At 41.3% G+C, this 18221-nt stretch overlaps 2 protein-coding genes across 2 annotated transcripts; both read left to right on the top strand.

Annotated features, from left to right (window-relative positions):
- The first annotated feature begins 115 nt into the window (after positions 1 to 115).
- On the top strand, positions 116 to 2469 carry LOC120066634 (small ubiquitin-related modifier 2-like). Its single transcript, XM_039018067.1, has 4 exons — positions 116 to 246; positions 872 to 1003; positions 1354 to 1425; positions 1778 to 2469. Exons 1-4 carry the CDS (start codon positions 226 to 228, stop codon positions 1841 to 1843), a joined length of 291 nt encoding a protein of 96 aa, XP_038873995.1. The 5' UTR covers positions 116 to 225; the 3' UTR covers positions 1844 to 2469.
- Positions 2470 to 4945: 2476 nt separating this feature from the next.
- LOC120066609 (jupiter microtubule associated homolog 1-like) lies at positions 4946 to 17551 on the top strand. The gene is made up of 5 exons (XM_039018036.1): positions 4946 to 5112; positions 6569 to 6711; positions 15515 to 15615; positions 15800 to 15827; positions 16089 to 17551. The coding sequence occupies exons 1-5, from the start codon at positions 5057 to 5059 to the stop codon at positions 16256 to 16258; spliced, it is 498 nt and encodes a 165-aa protein (XP_038873964.1). The 5' UTR covers positions 4946 to 5056; the 3' UTR covers positions 16259 to 17551.
- The last annotated feature ends 670 nt before the right edge of the window (positions 17552 to 18221 follow it).

Here is an 18221-nt window from a genome sequence, read left to right as displayed (position 1 = left end):
TTACTTTGTATTTTTAAGTTTAGTTTCACACCAACAAGCAACACTGGGCACACCCACTGTGAATGCTCAGAAATGTAACACTGCGCACACACACTGTGAGTGCTCAGAAATGTATCGTCATGGAAAAAGCGCAGCACAGCCTGCTCTCCAAACTGGCGCAGATGGAAATCGCGCTCCTGCCCAAGCGTCGTGGAGAAAGCGCAGAGTCGCTGAAGTGTAGCAGCCATGGCAGACGAAAAACCCAAGGTGAGCAATGAAACGTATTTTATTCGCAATATTAACAGTGAAGTTGTATTCTCGTTATGTTGGTCTGTATGGTATTCTGAAAAGGTTTGAGTTTTAGAGCAGCTAATTTACTTAACCGGTTGATTTACTAGGAAATATTTCAGAATCGGTCTGGACCGCTTGCCTAGGCTAACTGCTAGCGTGTAACGTTAGCTAGCTAGCGAATAATATCAGTAACAATGTGCCTTTTGTGATGTATTCATGTTTTGTCAGTCAAAATCAGTTTAATTTTCTAATTTAATATTATTCATATAATATTCATATTTATGTGTTTTCTTGTCATGATGCGCGAATGCAACCTAGATGGCTAGCTAGCTAACGTCGAGGGCCCGTGCCCGAATAACAGTATGGCAGCTAGCTACATACAGTTGTTAGCATGCTAACATGATCAATTAGCTTGTTGTAATTGTTATGAATCGGGAGTATTCCGTGCAGACCATTGCACTTCACAATAATGTCTCTATCCAAATATCATAATCCGTGATTTGAAACTTAGTTTAGATGTGAGTGATAGTTTAGTTACTAGAGAATGTACCAAATATCCATTCCCTTCTCTAATCATGGAATCTGTTTTATTTGTTTTTAGGAAGGAGTAAAGACGGAGAACAATGACCACATCAACTTGAAGGTGGCAGGACAAGACGGCTCAGTGGTGCAGTTCAAGATCAAAAGGCACACACCTCTCAGCAAACTCATGAAAGCATATTGCGAAAGACAGGTAAGGCACCAGTAACATCCATTGACTGACAAACATGCATGTGTCGCACATGGGGATGTGTGAAACTTACTCCTCAGCCTGAAGTATCCCCACTTGCGCTAGGGAGTAGCTAGCTTTTCATGTGGCGCCGACTGGTAAGACGCGGTCACGTGTGCTAACAAGGCAGAGGTCCCGAGTTCGCGCAAGGTATGAGCAGAATCGGGAGGAAGTAGTACTCGCTAAGAAAGCAAGGTGATGTCCTGTACACATGCACTCAGACTGAGGGCTTTATTACAATGCACAAGTTCCCTTGATTGAAGTATTGTGTATTTGCAGTTCAAATTTAAGTGTCTTTTGATGCCTTTCCACAGGGCCTGACGATTAGGCAAATCCGGTTCCGGTTCGATGGTCAACCCATCAACGAGACAGACACACCAGCACAAGTAAGTTGGTCGATAAGGTTTGTTATTGTTGGATCAAATCCTTGGTTCCTCTTATATGTTTGAGTTGACTGTTCATTGGCAACTGGTTTTATCCTGTGCCGGGGTCTGCCTCCAGGACCACATAGGGTCTTGGAGGCAGAGGTTCAATCCCTTACTTTCTCTCCTGTACTCCTCTAATTTGGCTCTCCAGTTAACATTCTGATCTGAACCTGTTAATAAAAGTTCAAAATACCCCCCCAAAATCTGAAAAACGTGTTTTATCCTGCCCATGAATAATGTTTACACGGGTAGAAAAAAACTTATAAATCGCTGATGCTATAACTGATCTTGACTATGACTTTTGTTTTGTCAGTTGGAAATGGAAGATGAAGACACAATCGATGTGTTTCAGCAGCAAACGGGAGGTTTTTTTCACTAGGGGCCTATGTTCCCCACCAACACCCCTACCTCCCCTGTCAGCTCGCCTCTACGTTCCCTATAATGTATTTTCTGAAACTCTGCTTTTGAATTCCAAGTCGACTTCTAACTCCTATCCCTAGGCACTTAATGCCAATCTGAAAATATTGGATAGGTTTGACCAATATGGTAATATGACTTGCTGTGTTATAGCCATACTTCCAATCCTTTCAGGTCTACAGGAGTTGGGTCAATTTGGGTATCAGCATACCTAGCTCTACAAGTGTCAATACCATTCACTCTGATATTCACATAACATACTGTTGTATATTATTGAATTTATTCTGTACATAAACATCTGAGTGAGGGTACCTATTGTCAGATCCTGTTTCATGTACTGAACTAATCCAGCAATCAAAGCCTACAATTTTGGACAATGTCTTTTGGAAGGTGTATGTGTAAGTTCTTTACATCTAATTCACTCGTTTTGACAATTGCTGGTCAGACTTCTGTTTTCAGAGATGGATTCTTTCTTTTTCATAATTGTAGAAGTTGTTTGCGATGCAACTTGTATTGATGTTCTCCAATAAGCCTGCATTTAAATTGACTCACATCTGTTATTGTTAAATAAATTGATTATTTTTTAAATATGTCTCTGTCATTGATATACAGTTCCTTCGGAAAGTTCAGACCCCTTAACTTTATCCACATTTTGTTAGCCTTATTCTAAAATGTATAAAATTATTTCCCCCCCTCACGCTACACACAATACCCCATAATGACAACGCAAAAACTGTTAGAAATTTTTGCAAGTTTAGAAAAAAAAGATTTCATTTACATAGGTATTCAGATCCTTTACTTTGTTGAAGCACCTTTGGCAGCAATTACAGCCTCGACTCTTCTTGGGTATGACGCTACAAGCTTGGCACACCTGTATTTGGGGAGTTTCTCCCATTTCTTCTCTGCAGATCCTCTCAATCTCTGGTTGGATGGGGAGCATTGCTGCACAGCTATTTTCAGGTCTCTCCAAAGATGTTAGATAAGGTTCAAGTCTGGGTTCTGGCTGGGCCCCTCAAGGACATTGAGACTTGTCCCAAAGCCACTCCTGCTTGGTCTTGGCTGTGTGCTTAGGGTCGTTTTCCTGTTGGAAGATGAACCTTCGCCCCAGTCTGCGGTCCTGAACAGGTTCTCTCTCTGCACTTTTCTCCATTCATCTTTGCCTCGATCCTGACTAGTCTCCTAGTCCCGACCGCTGAAAAACATCACCACAGCATGATGCTGCCACCACCATGCTTCACCGTAGGGATGGTGCTAGGTTTCCTCCAGACATGACGCATGGCATTTGGGCCAAAAGTTCAGTCTTGGTTTCATCTGACCAGAGACTCATTTCTCATGGTCAGTCTTCAGGTGCCTTTTGGGCATTCTCCAAGCGGACTGTCATGTGCCTTTCACTGAGGAGTGGCTTCCGTCTGGCATTCTACCATAATTGCCTGATTGGTGGAGTGCTGCAGAGATGGTTGTCCTGGAACGTTCTCTTATCTCCACAGAGGTACTCTAGAGTATCAGAGTGACCATTGAATTCTTGGTCACCTCCCTGACCAAGGCCCTTGTCCCCTAATTGCTCAGTTTGGACAGGCAACCAGCTCTAGGAAGAGTCTTGGTTGTTCCAAACTTCTTCGATTTAAGATTGATGGAGGCCACTGTGTTCTTGGGGACCTTCAATGCTGCAAAAATATTTTGGTACCCTTCCCCAGATCTGTGCCTTGACACAATCGTGTCTCTGAGCTTTACGGACAATTCCTTTGACCTCATGGCTTGGTTTTTGCTCTGACATGCATTGTCAACTGTGGGACCTCATATAGACAGGTGTGTGCCTTTCCAAATCATGTCCAATCAGTTGAATTTACCCCAGGTGGACTCCAATCAAGTTGTCAATCTCAAGGATGATCAATGGAAACAGGATGCACCTGAGCTCAATTTTGAGTCTCATCGTATAGGGTCTGAATACTTATGTAAAATAGGTATTTCTGTTTTTTTATTTTTAATAAATGTGCAAAAATGTCTTAACCAGATTTTGTTTGTCATTATGGGGTATTGTGTGTAAATTGCTTAGGAAATAGTTTTATTTAATCAAATTTGGAATAAGGCTGTAATGTAACAAAATGTGGAAAAAGTCAAGGGGTCTGAATACTTTCCGAAGGCAATGTCGGCCTCTGTGCATGTTCAGATGGTAGAGAGGAGATTGATGATGCCATCACATACAGCAATCCTGACATTCAAAGATGTATGTTCAGTAGGCTTATTGAATTTATCCTGTCATGTACTCTTTGATGGGCAGTAAAGAAATTTTGTTAGGAAAAGTGCCATTTTATTGATATGCCTGTGTGTCAATTACACACAGACTATAAAAGGTAGTTAGGGCCCTGTGTTTTGGTTAATCATGTCACCTGACCTGGATTTTAACTTTTAACTTTTGAAGCCTTTTCCAAAATTAAAGCAATTGTCTTGAGGATGGTGCTGGACCATCAGACATAAAAAGAAAAGGGGAAGTTGAATAAGCGTTAAATAAATGTTAAAATCCAAGTTGCGACATAATGATGATTATCAACCATCTGTTTACACAGGAAGCCCAATTCTGATATTATTTTTCGCTAATTGGTCTTTTGACCGATCAGTTCTGAAAAAGATCTGATATGATCGGTCAAAATACTAATTAGTGGAATATAGATCAGAATTGGGCTGCCTGTGTAAATGCATTCTAGGTGACCTTCTGTCTGAATCATATAGTCAGATTTTTCATTATTGTTCTCTATTGTATCAACTGATTGATTCTGTATGGGGGGTAAAAACAGAAGTATTTGTCAAGAAAGGATTTATCTCAAAATGTTTGATTGTACAGAAAGGAGGGTTATACAATCTCTTGATTCAGACATCATATGGATAATTTTTTTGTTGCTAAGGACGGTTTGCTTTTCCTTGAACGCGCAGGTCGTACACCGATTCTCCAATCACATGCATGATTTATGAGTCAGGAACCAATCAGAAGAACGAATCTTCCTTTTGTGGGTGGCAATTCAACCATGGAAACGCCCTCTTCACGTTTTTTTTTTTAAAGGCCGATTGATCATTTTGCTTGTACCGGGTGGAGTAAAACGAGTCTGAGGTGGTGAAATATTGGTCTAAAATCGTCGTGTTATTTGCAATAGCTTATTAACTCCTACCAGCCTCTCACAAAATGACGACGACAACTATATATTCAGGCATGGAAGCCGGAGCAAAAAGCAGCTCCAGGTAAGCATCATGACATGTCAAGAGCCTTGCAATTTCAGCCAAATGTCAAATGATGCAGCCCTCTTCTAGACAGCTAAGTTAGCTAGCTAACCTTTAACTAGCTAGTTAACTATAGCTAGCTGTCAAACAATGGACACTATTTTCTTAACCTGTTCGTATTAATGGCTTTTTAAATTATTTGTGAGAGGATGTATTTCACGTTAAATGCATCTGTGGCCACAACCACCGTTGACATTTGCCTCTTTGTATGTGGAACAGGCTAACTAACGTTAGCTTGCTAGCATTTAGCTAGTGAATGTAGCTAGCTAACGACGTGCTCGTAGGTGTGTAAAAGCAAGCTAATGCTAATGGTTCTCACTGATTGCTTGCCTTGAAAGGAATCAACATTCCCTTGTTCTTTTATCAATGCAGGGTGCATGACACTAGAGCCAGACTGCTAGCATGAAACTTGTTGTTGGCTATCAAATCAATAACAGTTAATTTTATGGTTGGGTGGGGCCCCCTGTGGAAGGTGTTTTTTCTATCCGACTAACGTTGCTAGTATCCACTTGGCAAACCACGACCATGCAGCCCTCTTCCATAACCAGATTTGCTCAAATTAAATATTCACTAACCATCTATTCCGCTAACTAGTTACTGACTTGCAAAACCAACTATGCTAATCAGACTTCAATTATTTTACATCTGGTTGGTTTAGCCGGGTTGATATCAGGCCGAAGCAGCTGCCCCACATACAGAGACAACTGGCTACAATGACATCTGGATATTTTATGACCCGCTGGTTGTAGTGTGCCTCTGGGGCAAGTGGGATGGGGAACCTAAAATGTCTGTTATCGTGAAAATCGATCAAGTGAGCTTGCACCTGTTTTACATTTATGCAAGCACAAGGCATGTAAATCAAAAATATCTATATTTAATTGTTAATCTTAGCAGAAGGTATTGTTTTTTTTAATCATTATCTCAAAATGCAGAGAAGCTGCCATTTCAAAGATTCTTTCATGCTTTAAAAATCCTCACATTTGGTCTCACACCCATTTTTCATCCTCTTCTAAGTCCTCGGCTTAAAGGTGGGTTCACTCACTGCAGGAAGAGATAGTGGAGCCAGCAGGAGCCCATCTCTAACATGAATTCAAAGCATTTTGTGTGTCAGCATAGATTAGCTCTAGTCAATGTGTCAGCTAACCAGACCACCATAATGACAGTAGTCAGGAAGGCTTTAATGTAGTGTTGCGCACCAGACACTGACTTCCTCCCAAAATAGCCTGGGGATGATGCCCTTTGTCCTGTGCAAAATTTCAGACAGATGTGTGTATTTATTTTGTTTCTTTTTTTTCTTCAGTAGGAACTCTTAATTAGAGGGTACAAATCCTAGTTTAAGGCTATACCAGTAAGAAGTATACAAGTTAGGCTAGTTATTTATTTTACTCAATACTTTTCTCATTGCTTTGTCTTTTAGGGTCCTGCGCCCCCCTGGAGGAGCCTCCAACATCTCTTTTGGCAATGATGAGGAAAAGCCCCCCAGTCGCAAAAACAAGATGGCCTCCAACATCTTCCCTGAACCAGATGACCCACACGCTCATCGGAGGAACAACCCACCTGGTAACCCATCACCCTACCACAGCCTCTTGTATAGTACTTATACTGTGCCTCTAGCTGTATGGAGCCTATGTAATTTATCAAAACTCCTCAGTGTGGGTCCTTAGTCTTTAAATCTAAAATTAATTTATCTCAGTTTCTTAAATTCAAAGGTCTTAAATGCAACTGAGATGACTACAGTGTTTCCGTTATAGTGCCGCTGCTTAATTGTTGCAGTTATTACTATTTTAACATCAAATAATACTGGAGGCGCACTTTCAAAATGTTAAAGCTATCCAACCACGTGTGCACGTCATGTGCGAGTCGAGCCGTTGCCAGAGGAGAGAGCAAGATTTCCTATACGTTTTTTTGTTTGTTGGTATTTTATTAGGATCCCCATTAGCTGTTGCAAAATCGGCAGCTACTCATCCTGGGTCCACATGAAATATGACATAATACAGAACATTAATAGACAAGAACAGCTCATGGACAGAACTTCATCATTATTTTTAAAAAGGCACGCGTAGCGTACATATCAATACATACACAAACTATCGAGGTAAAGTATGGAAGAGGTGATGTGCCATGAGGTGTTGCTTTATCTTTTTTTTTTAAACCAGGTTTGCTGTACATTTGAGCAATATGAGATGGAACAGAGTTCCATGTAATAAAATGGCTCTATATAATACTGTATGCTTTCTTGCATTTGTTCTGTTTTTGGGGACTGTGAAAATACCCCTGGTGGCATGTCTAATGGGGTAAGTGTGTGTCAGAGCTATGTGTAAGTTGACTATGCAAACAATTTGGGATTTTTAACACACTGTTTCTTATAAGAATAATACCTTTGACTACAATGAAGAGCAAGATGTGTCGCTTAACTAGATCTTTCCTTGCATCACTCGACTGGACAATAATCAATATGCGACATAACTAGAGCCTGCAGGCCTTGCTTTTTGGAGTGCGGTGTCAAAAAAGCAGAGCATCTCTTTATTACGGACAGACCTCTCCCCATCTTTACAACCATTTGAATCTCTATGTTTTGACCATAACAGTTTACAATGAAAGGTAACGCAAAGTAATTTAGTCCCCTCAACTTGTTCAACAGCCACACCATTCATTACCAGATTCAGCTGAGGTCTAGAACTTAGGGAATCATTTGTACCAAATACAATGCTCTAAGTTTTTTAGAAGTTCAGGACCAGTTTATTACTGGCCACCCATTCCAAAACTGTCGCAACTCTGTTAATAACCTCTCTAGGGTACGTGGGATGCTAACGTCCCACCTGACCAACATCCAGTGAAAAGTGCAGGGCGCCAAATTCAAACAGAAATCTCATAATTAAAATTCTTCAAACATACATCTATTATACACCATTTTAAAGATAAACTTGTTGTTAATCACACCACATTGTCCGATTTCAAAAAGGCTTTACGACAAAAGCATACCATGCGATTTATGTTAGGTCAGTACCTAGTCACACAAACACAGCCATTTTTCCAGCCAAAGAGAGGAGTCACAAAAAGCAGAAATATAGAAAATAATCACTAAACTTTGATCTTCATCAGATGGAACTCGTAGGACTTCATGTTACACAATACATGTATGTTTTGTTCGATAAAGTTCATATTTATATCCAAAAATCTCTGTTTACATTGGCGCGTTATGTTTTGCCTCAAACATCCAGTGAAAGTGCAGAGAGCCACGTCAATTTACAGAAATACTCATCATAAATGTTGATGAAAATACAACTGTTATGCATGGAATTAAATATATACTTCTCCTTAATGCAACCGCTGTGTCAGATTTCAAAAAAGCTTTACAGCGAAAGCACACCATGGAATAATCTGAGTACAGCGCTCAGAGACCAAAACAAGCCATACAGATACCCACCATGTTATGGAGTCAACAAAAGTCAGAAATAGCATTATATATATTCACTTACGTTTTGATCTTCATCAGAATGCACTTCCAGGAATCCCAGTTCCACAATAAATGTTTGTTTTGTTTGATGAAGTCATCATCATTTATGTCCAAATACCTCCTTTTTGTTTGTGCGTTTAGTACAGTAATCCAAATGCGCAGGCACTAGGTCCAAAGTCAAAAGTTATATTACAGTTCGTAGAAACATGTCAAACGATGTATATAATCAATCTTTAGGATGTTTTTATCATAAATCATCAATAATGTTTCAACCGGAGATTTCCTTCGTCTTTAGAAATGAAAAGGAACGCAGCTAACTCTCTCACGGGTGCACGCCTGACTGAGCACATGGCCTTCTGGCAGAACCCTTACTCAATCAGCTCTCATTCTCTCCCCCTTCACAGTAGAAGCCTCAAACAAGGTTCTAAGACTGTTGACATCTAGTGGAAGCCTTAGGAAGTGCAATCGGACCAAATTTCCACTGTATCTTGGATAGGCAAAGAGTTGAAAAACTACAAACCTCAGATTTCCCACTTCCTGGTTGGATTTTTTCTCAGGTTTCTGCCTGCCATATGAGTTCTGTTATACTTACAGACATCATTCAAACAGTTTTAGAAACGTCAGAATTTTCTATCCAATACTAATAATTATATGCATATATTAGCAACTATGACTGAGGAGCAGGCCGTTTACTCTGGGCACCTTTCATCCAAGCTACTCAATACTGCCCCTGCAGTCATAAGAAGTTAGCTAACAGAACATGCCATTGGAACACCGGAGTGGTGGTTGCTGATAATGGGCCTCTGTACGCCTATGTAGATATTCCATTCAAAATCAGCTGTTTCCAGCTACAATAGTAATTTACAATATTAACACTGTCCACTGTATTTCTTATCAATTCAATGCTATTTTAAGGACAAAAATGTTTTTCATAAAACCAGTATTTGGTCAACAGTGATGCGCATTAACCTTCTTCCTGCAATGAAAGTACACTACACGACCAAAAGTACACTACATGACCAAAAGTATGTGGACACCTGCTCGTCGAACAGATTTTTCCTAAGTTATTGGCATTAATGTGGAGTTGGTCCCCCCCCCCCCTCCCCCCTTTGGCTGGGAAGGCTTTCCACTAGATGTTGGAACATTGCTTCGGGGACTTGCGTCCATTCAGCCACAAGCATTAGAGGTCCGCTCACAGTTGGCGTTCCAATTCATCCTAAAGGTGTTTGATGGGGTTGAGGTCAGGGCTCTGTGCAGGCCAGTCATGTTCTTCCACACCGATCTCGTTCTGTATGGACCTTGCTTTGTGCATGGGCGCATTGTCATGTTGGAACAGGGAAAGACCTTCCGCAAACTGTGGCCACAAAGTTGGAAGCACAGAATCTTCTAGAATGTCATTGTATGATGTAGCATTAAGATTTCCCTAGACTGGAACTAAGGGGCCTAGCCCGAACCATGAAAAACAGCCCCAGACCATTATTCCTCCTCCACACTTTACAGTTGGCACTATGCATTCAGGCAGGTAGCATTCTCCTGGCATCTGCCAAACCCAGATTCGTCTGTCGTACTGCCAGATGGTAAAGCTTGATTTATCACTCCAGAGAACGCGTTTCCACTGCTCCAGAGTCTGATGGCGGCGAGCTTTACACCACTCCAGCAGACACTTGGTATTGCGCATGGTGATCTTTGGCTTGTGTGCGGGTGCTTGGCCATGGGAACCCATTTCATGAAGCCCTCAATGAACTGTTCGTGTGCTAACGTTGCTTCCAGAGGCAGTTTAGAACACTAGTGAAGCAACCGAGGACAGAAGATTTGTATGCACTTCAGAAGTCTGGATCTGTGAGCTTGTGTTGCCTACCACTTTGCGGCTGAGCCGCTGTTGCTCCTAGACGTTTCCACTTCACAATAACAGCACTTACAGTTGACCAGGGCAGAAATTTTATGAACTGACTTGTTGGAAAGGACGTAAGTAACTGAGCTCTTCTGTAAGGCCATTCTACTGCCAATATTTTTCTGTGGTGGTGGCATGGATGTGTGCTTATTTATTAAAAAAAAAAAAAAAATTTTTTTTTTATTATTTTATATACATACACACGTCCGCAACCGGTGTGGCTGAATTAGCTTAGTCATGGGGACGGTAACATTATTAATAAAATAAATATTCTACCTTTTACTTGTTTAGCTCACATAATACAATTTAAAAGTATGCATAAAGTTGTCTAATAATAAATGTGGCAAAAAGGAATGTAGACATTAATGCATAAAATTAGCACTGGCCAATAGTCTTGGAGAAGAAAAAATACCAGTCCATGTAAATACATTTGACTTGTCATGCTTATCAGTCTATAGGTTAATTTGCATAATTTAGTGGAATTAATTTGGCGCATGTGTTTTCGTTATGCATCTTTATCACACACACAAAGCATGCAGATTCTACAGCATCTAAAAAAATAAAAATAAATGAATGCAAAGGCAACAGAAGCCAGGCTTCATCAGTGTGTCACAACACTTTGCAATGAGCTGGAGGCAGTATGCATTTTGAAAACAGAACTGTTGCAAACCTGAACAGTTTTACTACGCGTCTTGCCTTGCTCCAAAGTAGCCTTGCCAAAATCAGACCATATCTGTGGAGGCAATTATTTTGTCAACTTTCTTTCATTGTCCTCTAGCCAAAGGCACAATCCTAGTCATCTTACCAACCAATGCTAGTTGCATATTAGGTCTACCCTATTTCAAAATTTTGAACAGATATTTTCATCTGTCACATGAAACTGCTAGTTTTTGACAACTGTGTTTCCAGCTAATTGAATTATGGAACGAACTTTCACGCATTGCTTTTTAATGTTTGTTTTTATGTAGCCTAGGCCTACTGGTTGCCTGACTTTCTGTCTGGAGGACCAAACCGGCTCCGCGCGTTCATGTTGATTGTCTATCCCTACCAAATGCGTTCATGACACCCAGGTTAAAATACCAAAACCAAGTATATTGATTTTGTATAGGTTGAAATGCATATTAAACATTTAGCTAGCTGTTGCTCAGGGATGCAAACTATTCACTTATATATATATATATATATATATTTTTTTTTTTATATACACTGCTCAAAAAAATAAAGGGAACACTAAAATAACACATCCTAGATCTGAATGAATGAAATATTCTTATTAAATACTTTTTTCTTTACATAGTTGAATGTGCTGACAACAAAATCACACAAATTATCAATGGAAATCAAATTTATCAACCCATGGATGTCTGGATTTGGAGTCACACTCAAAATTAAAGTGGAAAACCACACTACAGGCTGATCCAACTTTGATGTAATGTCCTTAAAACAAGTCGAAATGAGGCTCAGTAGTGTGTGTGTGGCCTCCACGTGCCTGTATGACCTTCCTACAACGCCTGGGCATGCTCCTGAGGTGGCGGATGGTCTCCTGAGGGATCTCCTCCCAGACCTGGACTAAAGCATCCGCCAACTCCTGGACAGTCTGTGGTGCAACGTGGCGTTGGTGGATGGAGCGAGACATGATGTCCCAGATGTGCTCAATTGGATTCAGGTCTGGGGAACAGGCGGGCCAGTCCATAGCATCAATGCCTTCCTCTTGCAGGAACTGCTGACACACTCCAGCCACATGAGGTCTAGCATTGTCTTGCATTAGGAGGAACCCAGGGCCAACCGTACCAGCATATGGTCTCACAAGGGGTCTGAGGATCTCATCTCGGTACCTAATGGCAGTCAGGCTACCTCTGGCGAGCACATGGAGGGCTGTGCGGCCCCCCAAAGAAATGCCACCCCACACCATGACTGACCCACCGCCAAACTGGTCATGCTGGAGGATGTTGCAGGCAGCAGAATGTTCTCCACGGCGTCTCCAGACTCTGTCACGTGTGCTCAGTGTGAACCTGCTTTCATCTGTGAAGAGCACAGGGCGCCAGTGGCGAATTTGCCAATCTTGGTGTTCTCTGGCAAATGCCAAACGTCCTGCACGGTGTTGGGCTGTAAGCACAACCCCCACCTGTGGACGTCGGGCCCTCATACCACCCTCATAGAGTCTGTTTCTGACCGTTTGAGCAGACACATGCACATTTGTGGCCTGCTGGAGGTCATTTTGCAGGGCTCTGGCAGTGCTCCTCCTGCTCCTCCTTGCACAAAGGCGGAGGTAGCGGTCCTGCTGCTGGGTTGTTGCCCTCCTACGGCCTCCTCCACGTCTCCTGATGTACTGGCCTGTCTCCTGGTAGCGCCTCCATGCTCTGGACACTACGCTGACACACAGCAAACCTTCTTGCCACAGCTCGCATTGATGTGCCATCCTGGATGAGCTGCACTACCTGAGCCACTTGTGTGGGTTGTAGACTCCGTCTCATGCTACCACTAGAGTGAAAGCACCGCCAGCATTCAAAAGTGACCAAAACATCAGCCAGGAAGCATAGGAACTGAGAAGTGGTCTGTGGTCACCACCTGCAGAACCACTCCTTTATTGGGGGTGTCTTGCTAATTGCCTATAATTTCCACCTGTTGTCTATTCCATTTGCAAAACAGCATGTGAAATTTATTGTCAATCAGTGTTGCTTCCTAAGTGGACAATTTGATTTCACAGAAGTGTGATTGACTTGGAGTTACATTGTGTTGTTTAAGTGTTCCCTTTATTTTTTTGAGCAGTGTATTATTTTTGCCGAAAGGTATCCTTTTTGGGCCCTCACTAGTTTGCTTCCCTGGACTTGCTTGCTAATTTGTCCTGGGGGATGAACATGGGTTGTTATTTTACCTGAAATGCATACGTTTAGATTATTTTTTTAAATTAATCTTTATAGAATTTTGATGGGGGTTGGCAACCAACTTTAAGGTGCATTACCATCACCGACTTGAGTGTGGACCTCCATCTTTCAATGACCCATGTGGGTAAATGCTCGTAATAACCAATGAGTAGATGGGAGAGGTGGGACATGCAGCGCGTCAAATGGCTAAAGTAGAACCATAGCACCTGGCTATGCAGGAGTCTGATGCGCTTGAGCAGTTTGGATGAAATGATTGAATAACATGTCAATTTTATTTTACAACACTCACAGATTAAACGTGTGCTGTCTGGTCTGCATGTTGCACCCTCTACAACCACTGTGATTATTATTTGACCCTGCTGGTCATCTATGAATGTTTGAACATCTTGCCCATGTACTGTTATAATCTCCACCCGGCACAGCCAGAAGAGGACTGGCCACCCCTCAGAGCCTTCTTCCTCTAGGTTTCATCCTCGGTTCCTGCCTTCTTGGCAGGTTTTCCTAGCCACTGTGCCTCTGCATTGCTTGCTGTTGGGCTTTTAGGCTGGGTTTCTGTATAGCACTTTGTGACATCGGCTGATGTAAAAAGGGCTTTATAAATACATTTGATGGATATGACTGACTTGATCATTGCTCTTGCTAGTTTGATTTGTATTAACATTCCCAGTATTAGTTACATTGTCTTGTCAGTTTTGGTTTTTTTTCTCCAAAATATTGAGTCACTGAAACAAGCAAGGTACCAGGCCAGCTGGTATTTACAACCTGATGGCAATTAGTTGGACTACCAATAAATGTATTGGTGAATTATATTAACCATGCATTCAACTGCATCCATCTATTGTCAACAATGCCTCACTTTGAGTCATGGATTTTTTGGGGGGTAAAATATAACCTATTTTTAATACCTCAGTTTGTTTTTGTAGCATGAACTGGGTATTTTATATTTTTTTACTTAAATTATGGTTGTCTGTTTCACATTTGCAAATTAGTTAACACTGTCAGTTTTAAGAGCCAGCCCTAAATATACTACTTTTTGCCAACGGGGTCATTTCTGGAGTGGAATATCAGCAGGTGTGTGCAGACCTCACAATTGATATTACATTTCATTCCAAGTGGCATTTTTAAAAAGGTCTTAATTTCATCCAACCTGGAGATAATCTATGTGGGATGCAAGTTGCAACTTCCTCCACAAGAGGGCAGATCGTGTTCATGTATGATGCTGTGATTCATGTTCGCTTCACAGATATAAGAAAAGCTGTCACCTTGCTTAGTCAGGAAATGGCCAATTTAACTCCTCCAATCCATAGTCATTACATTCACTCTTCCACTCTTGATCTTCCTTCCTACACTGAATCCCAGCAGGGCTGAGTCTGAGCCATGCTGGAATATTCATGAGGATCTCTGCGTTGCATGCAGCGAATGTTCCTGTTTTCAGGTCACAATCGACAGCCTGGTCAACGCTATGCGACTGATGTCGCGCAGCTTGAGGCAAATGGTGGTCGCACCAGATACTGACTGGTTTTCTGATCCACGCCCCTAACCTTTTTTAAAAACAAAGATATCTGTGACCAAGACTCGTCTCTGTATTCCCAGTTATGTAAAATCCATAGATTTGATGTTTATTTCAATTGATGGATTTGCTTAGAGTTCATAACTCAGTAAAATATTTTTGAAGTTTTATATTTTTGTTCAGTATATGATAAATCCAACTGACTTGAGTAGGGGAGTTCCGCATGCTGTCTGAAAGGTCAGGTGGGGTGACTGAATGGTTTTTGGCTTGTCCCCAGGCTGGATGTTGAATTGGAGTGTTCTGTCTTTGTGGTTGTGAACTCTCTGACTTCCTCAACTTTTGTTTCTTGGTCGTAACTTGCAACCCCTTGTGATTTAGCAATAATAAAAATCATGAGCAGTAGGATCAATTCATGAAATGGCAGAGCTAAGCAGTTTTACTTTCATTCTACTTGATTAGATGAAGTGTTTGGCTGCTTATTACTCTATCAAGCATTTAAAACGTTATCACTTCTGGCATGAGATGTTCGTACATTAGGATGTAAGCCCACGATCACTTGTTGACTAGCCCGACAATTCCCAGGGAATGAGAATCAAACCGTGCCAATTGTGTATCTACAGGTGGGAAGCCCACCGGAGTACTGTGTGGAGAGCCCTCAGCCCCACTGAGGAGATGTGCTGCCCAGTCTTCCGCCAACAACCACGAGGACTCCAACGCCGGGGTGAGATGGCTTAACGCTGTGTTTGTGTGTGGGGGTGATAAATCTGGAATTTCCCATGTTGACATTTCCTCAAAGTTAAACAATGGGCCTTCCTTGTTGAGGATTTTCACTTTCATGTATTTGGCCTACTCCTTTCTGTTGTGTTTTCTAATCACTTACCCTTTTTCCCTTCATCTCCTCTTAGAATGGAGACAATGACATGGGAAATGCCGGTGAGGACAATTTTAATGATTCTTGCTAACTTCCACTGTTTAACAAGTTGTACATATTAATGTCTGTAAACTTCTAAGAAGGTTCATTTTGTTCACAATAATGCTTGTTAAATTATAAGGGAAAAACATGATTTTTAGTATGATTTGTAGTGTTTGTGTATTTTGATTTTGTTATCAGATGTTTTAAAAGCGTCGTGGCAGTATTACATTTTAAATGCTTGAGTCGCACGCATGTTATCCTGTCTCCTTTCCCATGTTTAGATAACGCTGTAGAGGTTGAGGTCGTTCCTGCCCCAGAGCAGAGGAGCGAGGCGCCCCAGCCCGCCGCAGGGGCGCCCCAGCCCGCCGCAGGGGCCTCCCAGCCAGCTGCAGGGATGACGTCAGGCCGCAGGAACCCCCCAGGGGGCAAGTCCAGCCTCGTCCTGGGTTGAGGTCCTTCTCTATCTCTCTTTCTCAGAACTCCGCTGTCCTTTTCTCTTTTTTAAAAGAAGAATCTCCACCCGTATATCTGTGAGTCCAGGAATTTCGTCCCGTCCTCTTCCTCTCCTCCCTCCCCGAGTCCATTGTTTTGATACCCCCTCTTTTTTAATTTTTGTAAGTTTTTTTGACAGACGCACTTTATGTACCTGATCCAAGCCCCTGGCATCTGTAGTGCTATAGTCACAGGCCTGCTGGCTAAAGGGCATGAGGTTTAAGTTGTCCCTCACTCCATCCGGTGTCAATGGCAAAGTTCTGATGCGATGAGGTTTAAAAAAAAAAAAAAAAAAAAAAAAAAAGATTCATATGAAGTTGTTGCTTTTGCACCGTGTTCATTGTCTGGTAAAAACTGCATGCACGCCTGGTTTGTTCCAAGTCCGACTCAACCAAAACATTTTGGTGAAGCATTTTGTTTAAAAAAATAAAATATATATTAAAAATGGAAATAAAAAAAGTTTTACTGTGAACGTTTCATTTTAATTGAAGGTTATGCTGGACTAAATTGTGAGTCATTAATTAAATGTTGGGGTACATGATCTAGTGTTGCATGAAGTTTGGGACTTGAACATTTCTATGGAAACTAAAATCCACACAGGCGATACAAACAGTTCACTCAAACCCTGGCGTCGTTATTTCTGAAGACTAAATTCAGTGAATATGTCCAGAAAATGGGCATTCTAATGTCCTGAAATGGAGAACAAGATATCATTTTTGTTTTGTATCTGTAGTCGTTACAAGTCAGTTATAACTTCAGTGCCAGTTTTGAGTGATTTTATTTTAAAGAAACTTTCTCAACAGGTTAAAGAATGCCTGTTTGTGTGGTACTCCATCTGATAGAATGACAAGTGACCTTATGACAGCTCTGCCTACTTCTCGTTTTATGTATTTTATTTTAATTCTCAATGTTGGACAAAATTTGGTACGTTAAGTAAATTGTCCAGAGTTCTTGTTCGAACTTCTGTCACGGTCTCTCTTACAGGTCTGATGCCTATTTTACTGTCTGCCTTGTACAGGAAAACCTGTGGTTCTATGTATTTACACACACACAGGTCAATTTTGTTCAAATGTAATTTGAATGAAATTGCACACATGGCTTTAGTGAATTCATGTTGAAGTGCTGTTCTGAAGATGTTGAATGGTCAGATGGGCTATATGACCGTTACTTGTTCATCCAAATTCATGCAGGTTTGTCTATCACTGTAAAAGTCGCAACGAATATTGGCACAAATTAAAAGTCGCTTTTGACCATACTTGGCTGTCTTTTATTTCTGAAGGCAATGGAGCAGTTGGCTGTGTTATGCAATGACCTAAATACATTTATAAACTGGGTGGTTCGAGCCCTGAATAGTGATTGGCTGACAGCCGTGGTATATCAGACCGTATTCCACGGATATAACGAAAATACATGTATTTTTTTACTGCTCTAATTACATTTGTAACCAGTTACAGTAATAGCCATAAGGCACTTCGAGGTTTGTGGTACAGTGCCTTTGTGGTACAGAATAAATTAGTCCTCAATTTACACACAACACCCAATAATGACAAAGCGAAAATAGGTTTTATACATTTCTGCAAATGTATTAAAAATACAGAAGCACCTTTTATTTACATAATTATTCAGAGACTTGAAATGTAGCTCAGGTGCATCCTGTTTCCATAGAAACATCAAGGATGATCAATCATTTGATTGGAGTCCACCTGTGGTAAATTCTATTGATTGGACATGAGTTGGAAAGGCACACACCGGTCTACATAAGGTCCCACAGTTGACTGCATGTCAGAGCAAAAACTAAGCCATTAGGTTGACGGAATTGTCCGTAGAGCTCCGAGACAGGATTGTGTCGAGGAAGGATACCAAATTTCTGCAGCATATAATGTCCCCAAGAACACAGAGTCCTCCATTCTTAAATGGAAGTT

The sequence above is a fragment of the Salvelinus namaycush genome, chromosome 2, assembly GCF_016432855.1.
Source record: "Salvelinus namaycush isolate Seneca chromosome 2, SaNama_1.0, whole genome shotgun sequence".
In the NCBI taxonomy this organism is placed as follows: Eukaryota; Metazoa; Chordata; class Actinopteri; order Salmoniformes; family Salmonidae; genus Salvelinus; species Salvelinus namaycush.
This window is presented reverse-complemented; position numbering and strand designations above follow the sequence as displayed.

Bases quoted from the DNA above. Each gene is read 5' to 3' on its own strand.
- LOC120066609 (XM_039018036.1), top strand. From the start codon at position 5,057: ATGACGACGACAACTATATATTCAGGCATGGAAGCCGGAGCAAAAAGC. The intron at 6,712-15,514 runs GTAACCCATCAC...GTGTATCTACAG, and splicing joins TCGGAGGAACAACCCACCTG to GTGGGAAGCCCACCGGAGTA. The intron at 15,828-16,088 runs GTGAGGACAATT...TCCCATGTTTAG, and splicing joins CAATGACATGGGAAATGCCG to ATAACGCTGTAGAGGTTGAG.
- LOC120066634 (XM_039018067.1), top strand. From the start codon at position 226: ATGGCAGACGAAAAACCCAAG. The intron at 1,004-1,353 runs GTAAGGCACCAG...GCCTTTCCACAG, and splicing joins AAGCATATTGCGAAAGACAG to GGCCTGACGATTAGGCAAAT. The intron at 1,426-1,777 runs GTAAGTTGGTCG...TTGTTTTGTCAG, and splicing joins AGACAGACACACCAGCACAA to TTGGAAATGGAAGATGAAGA.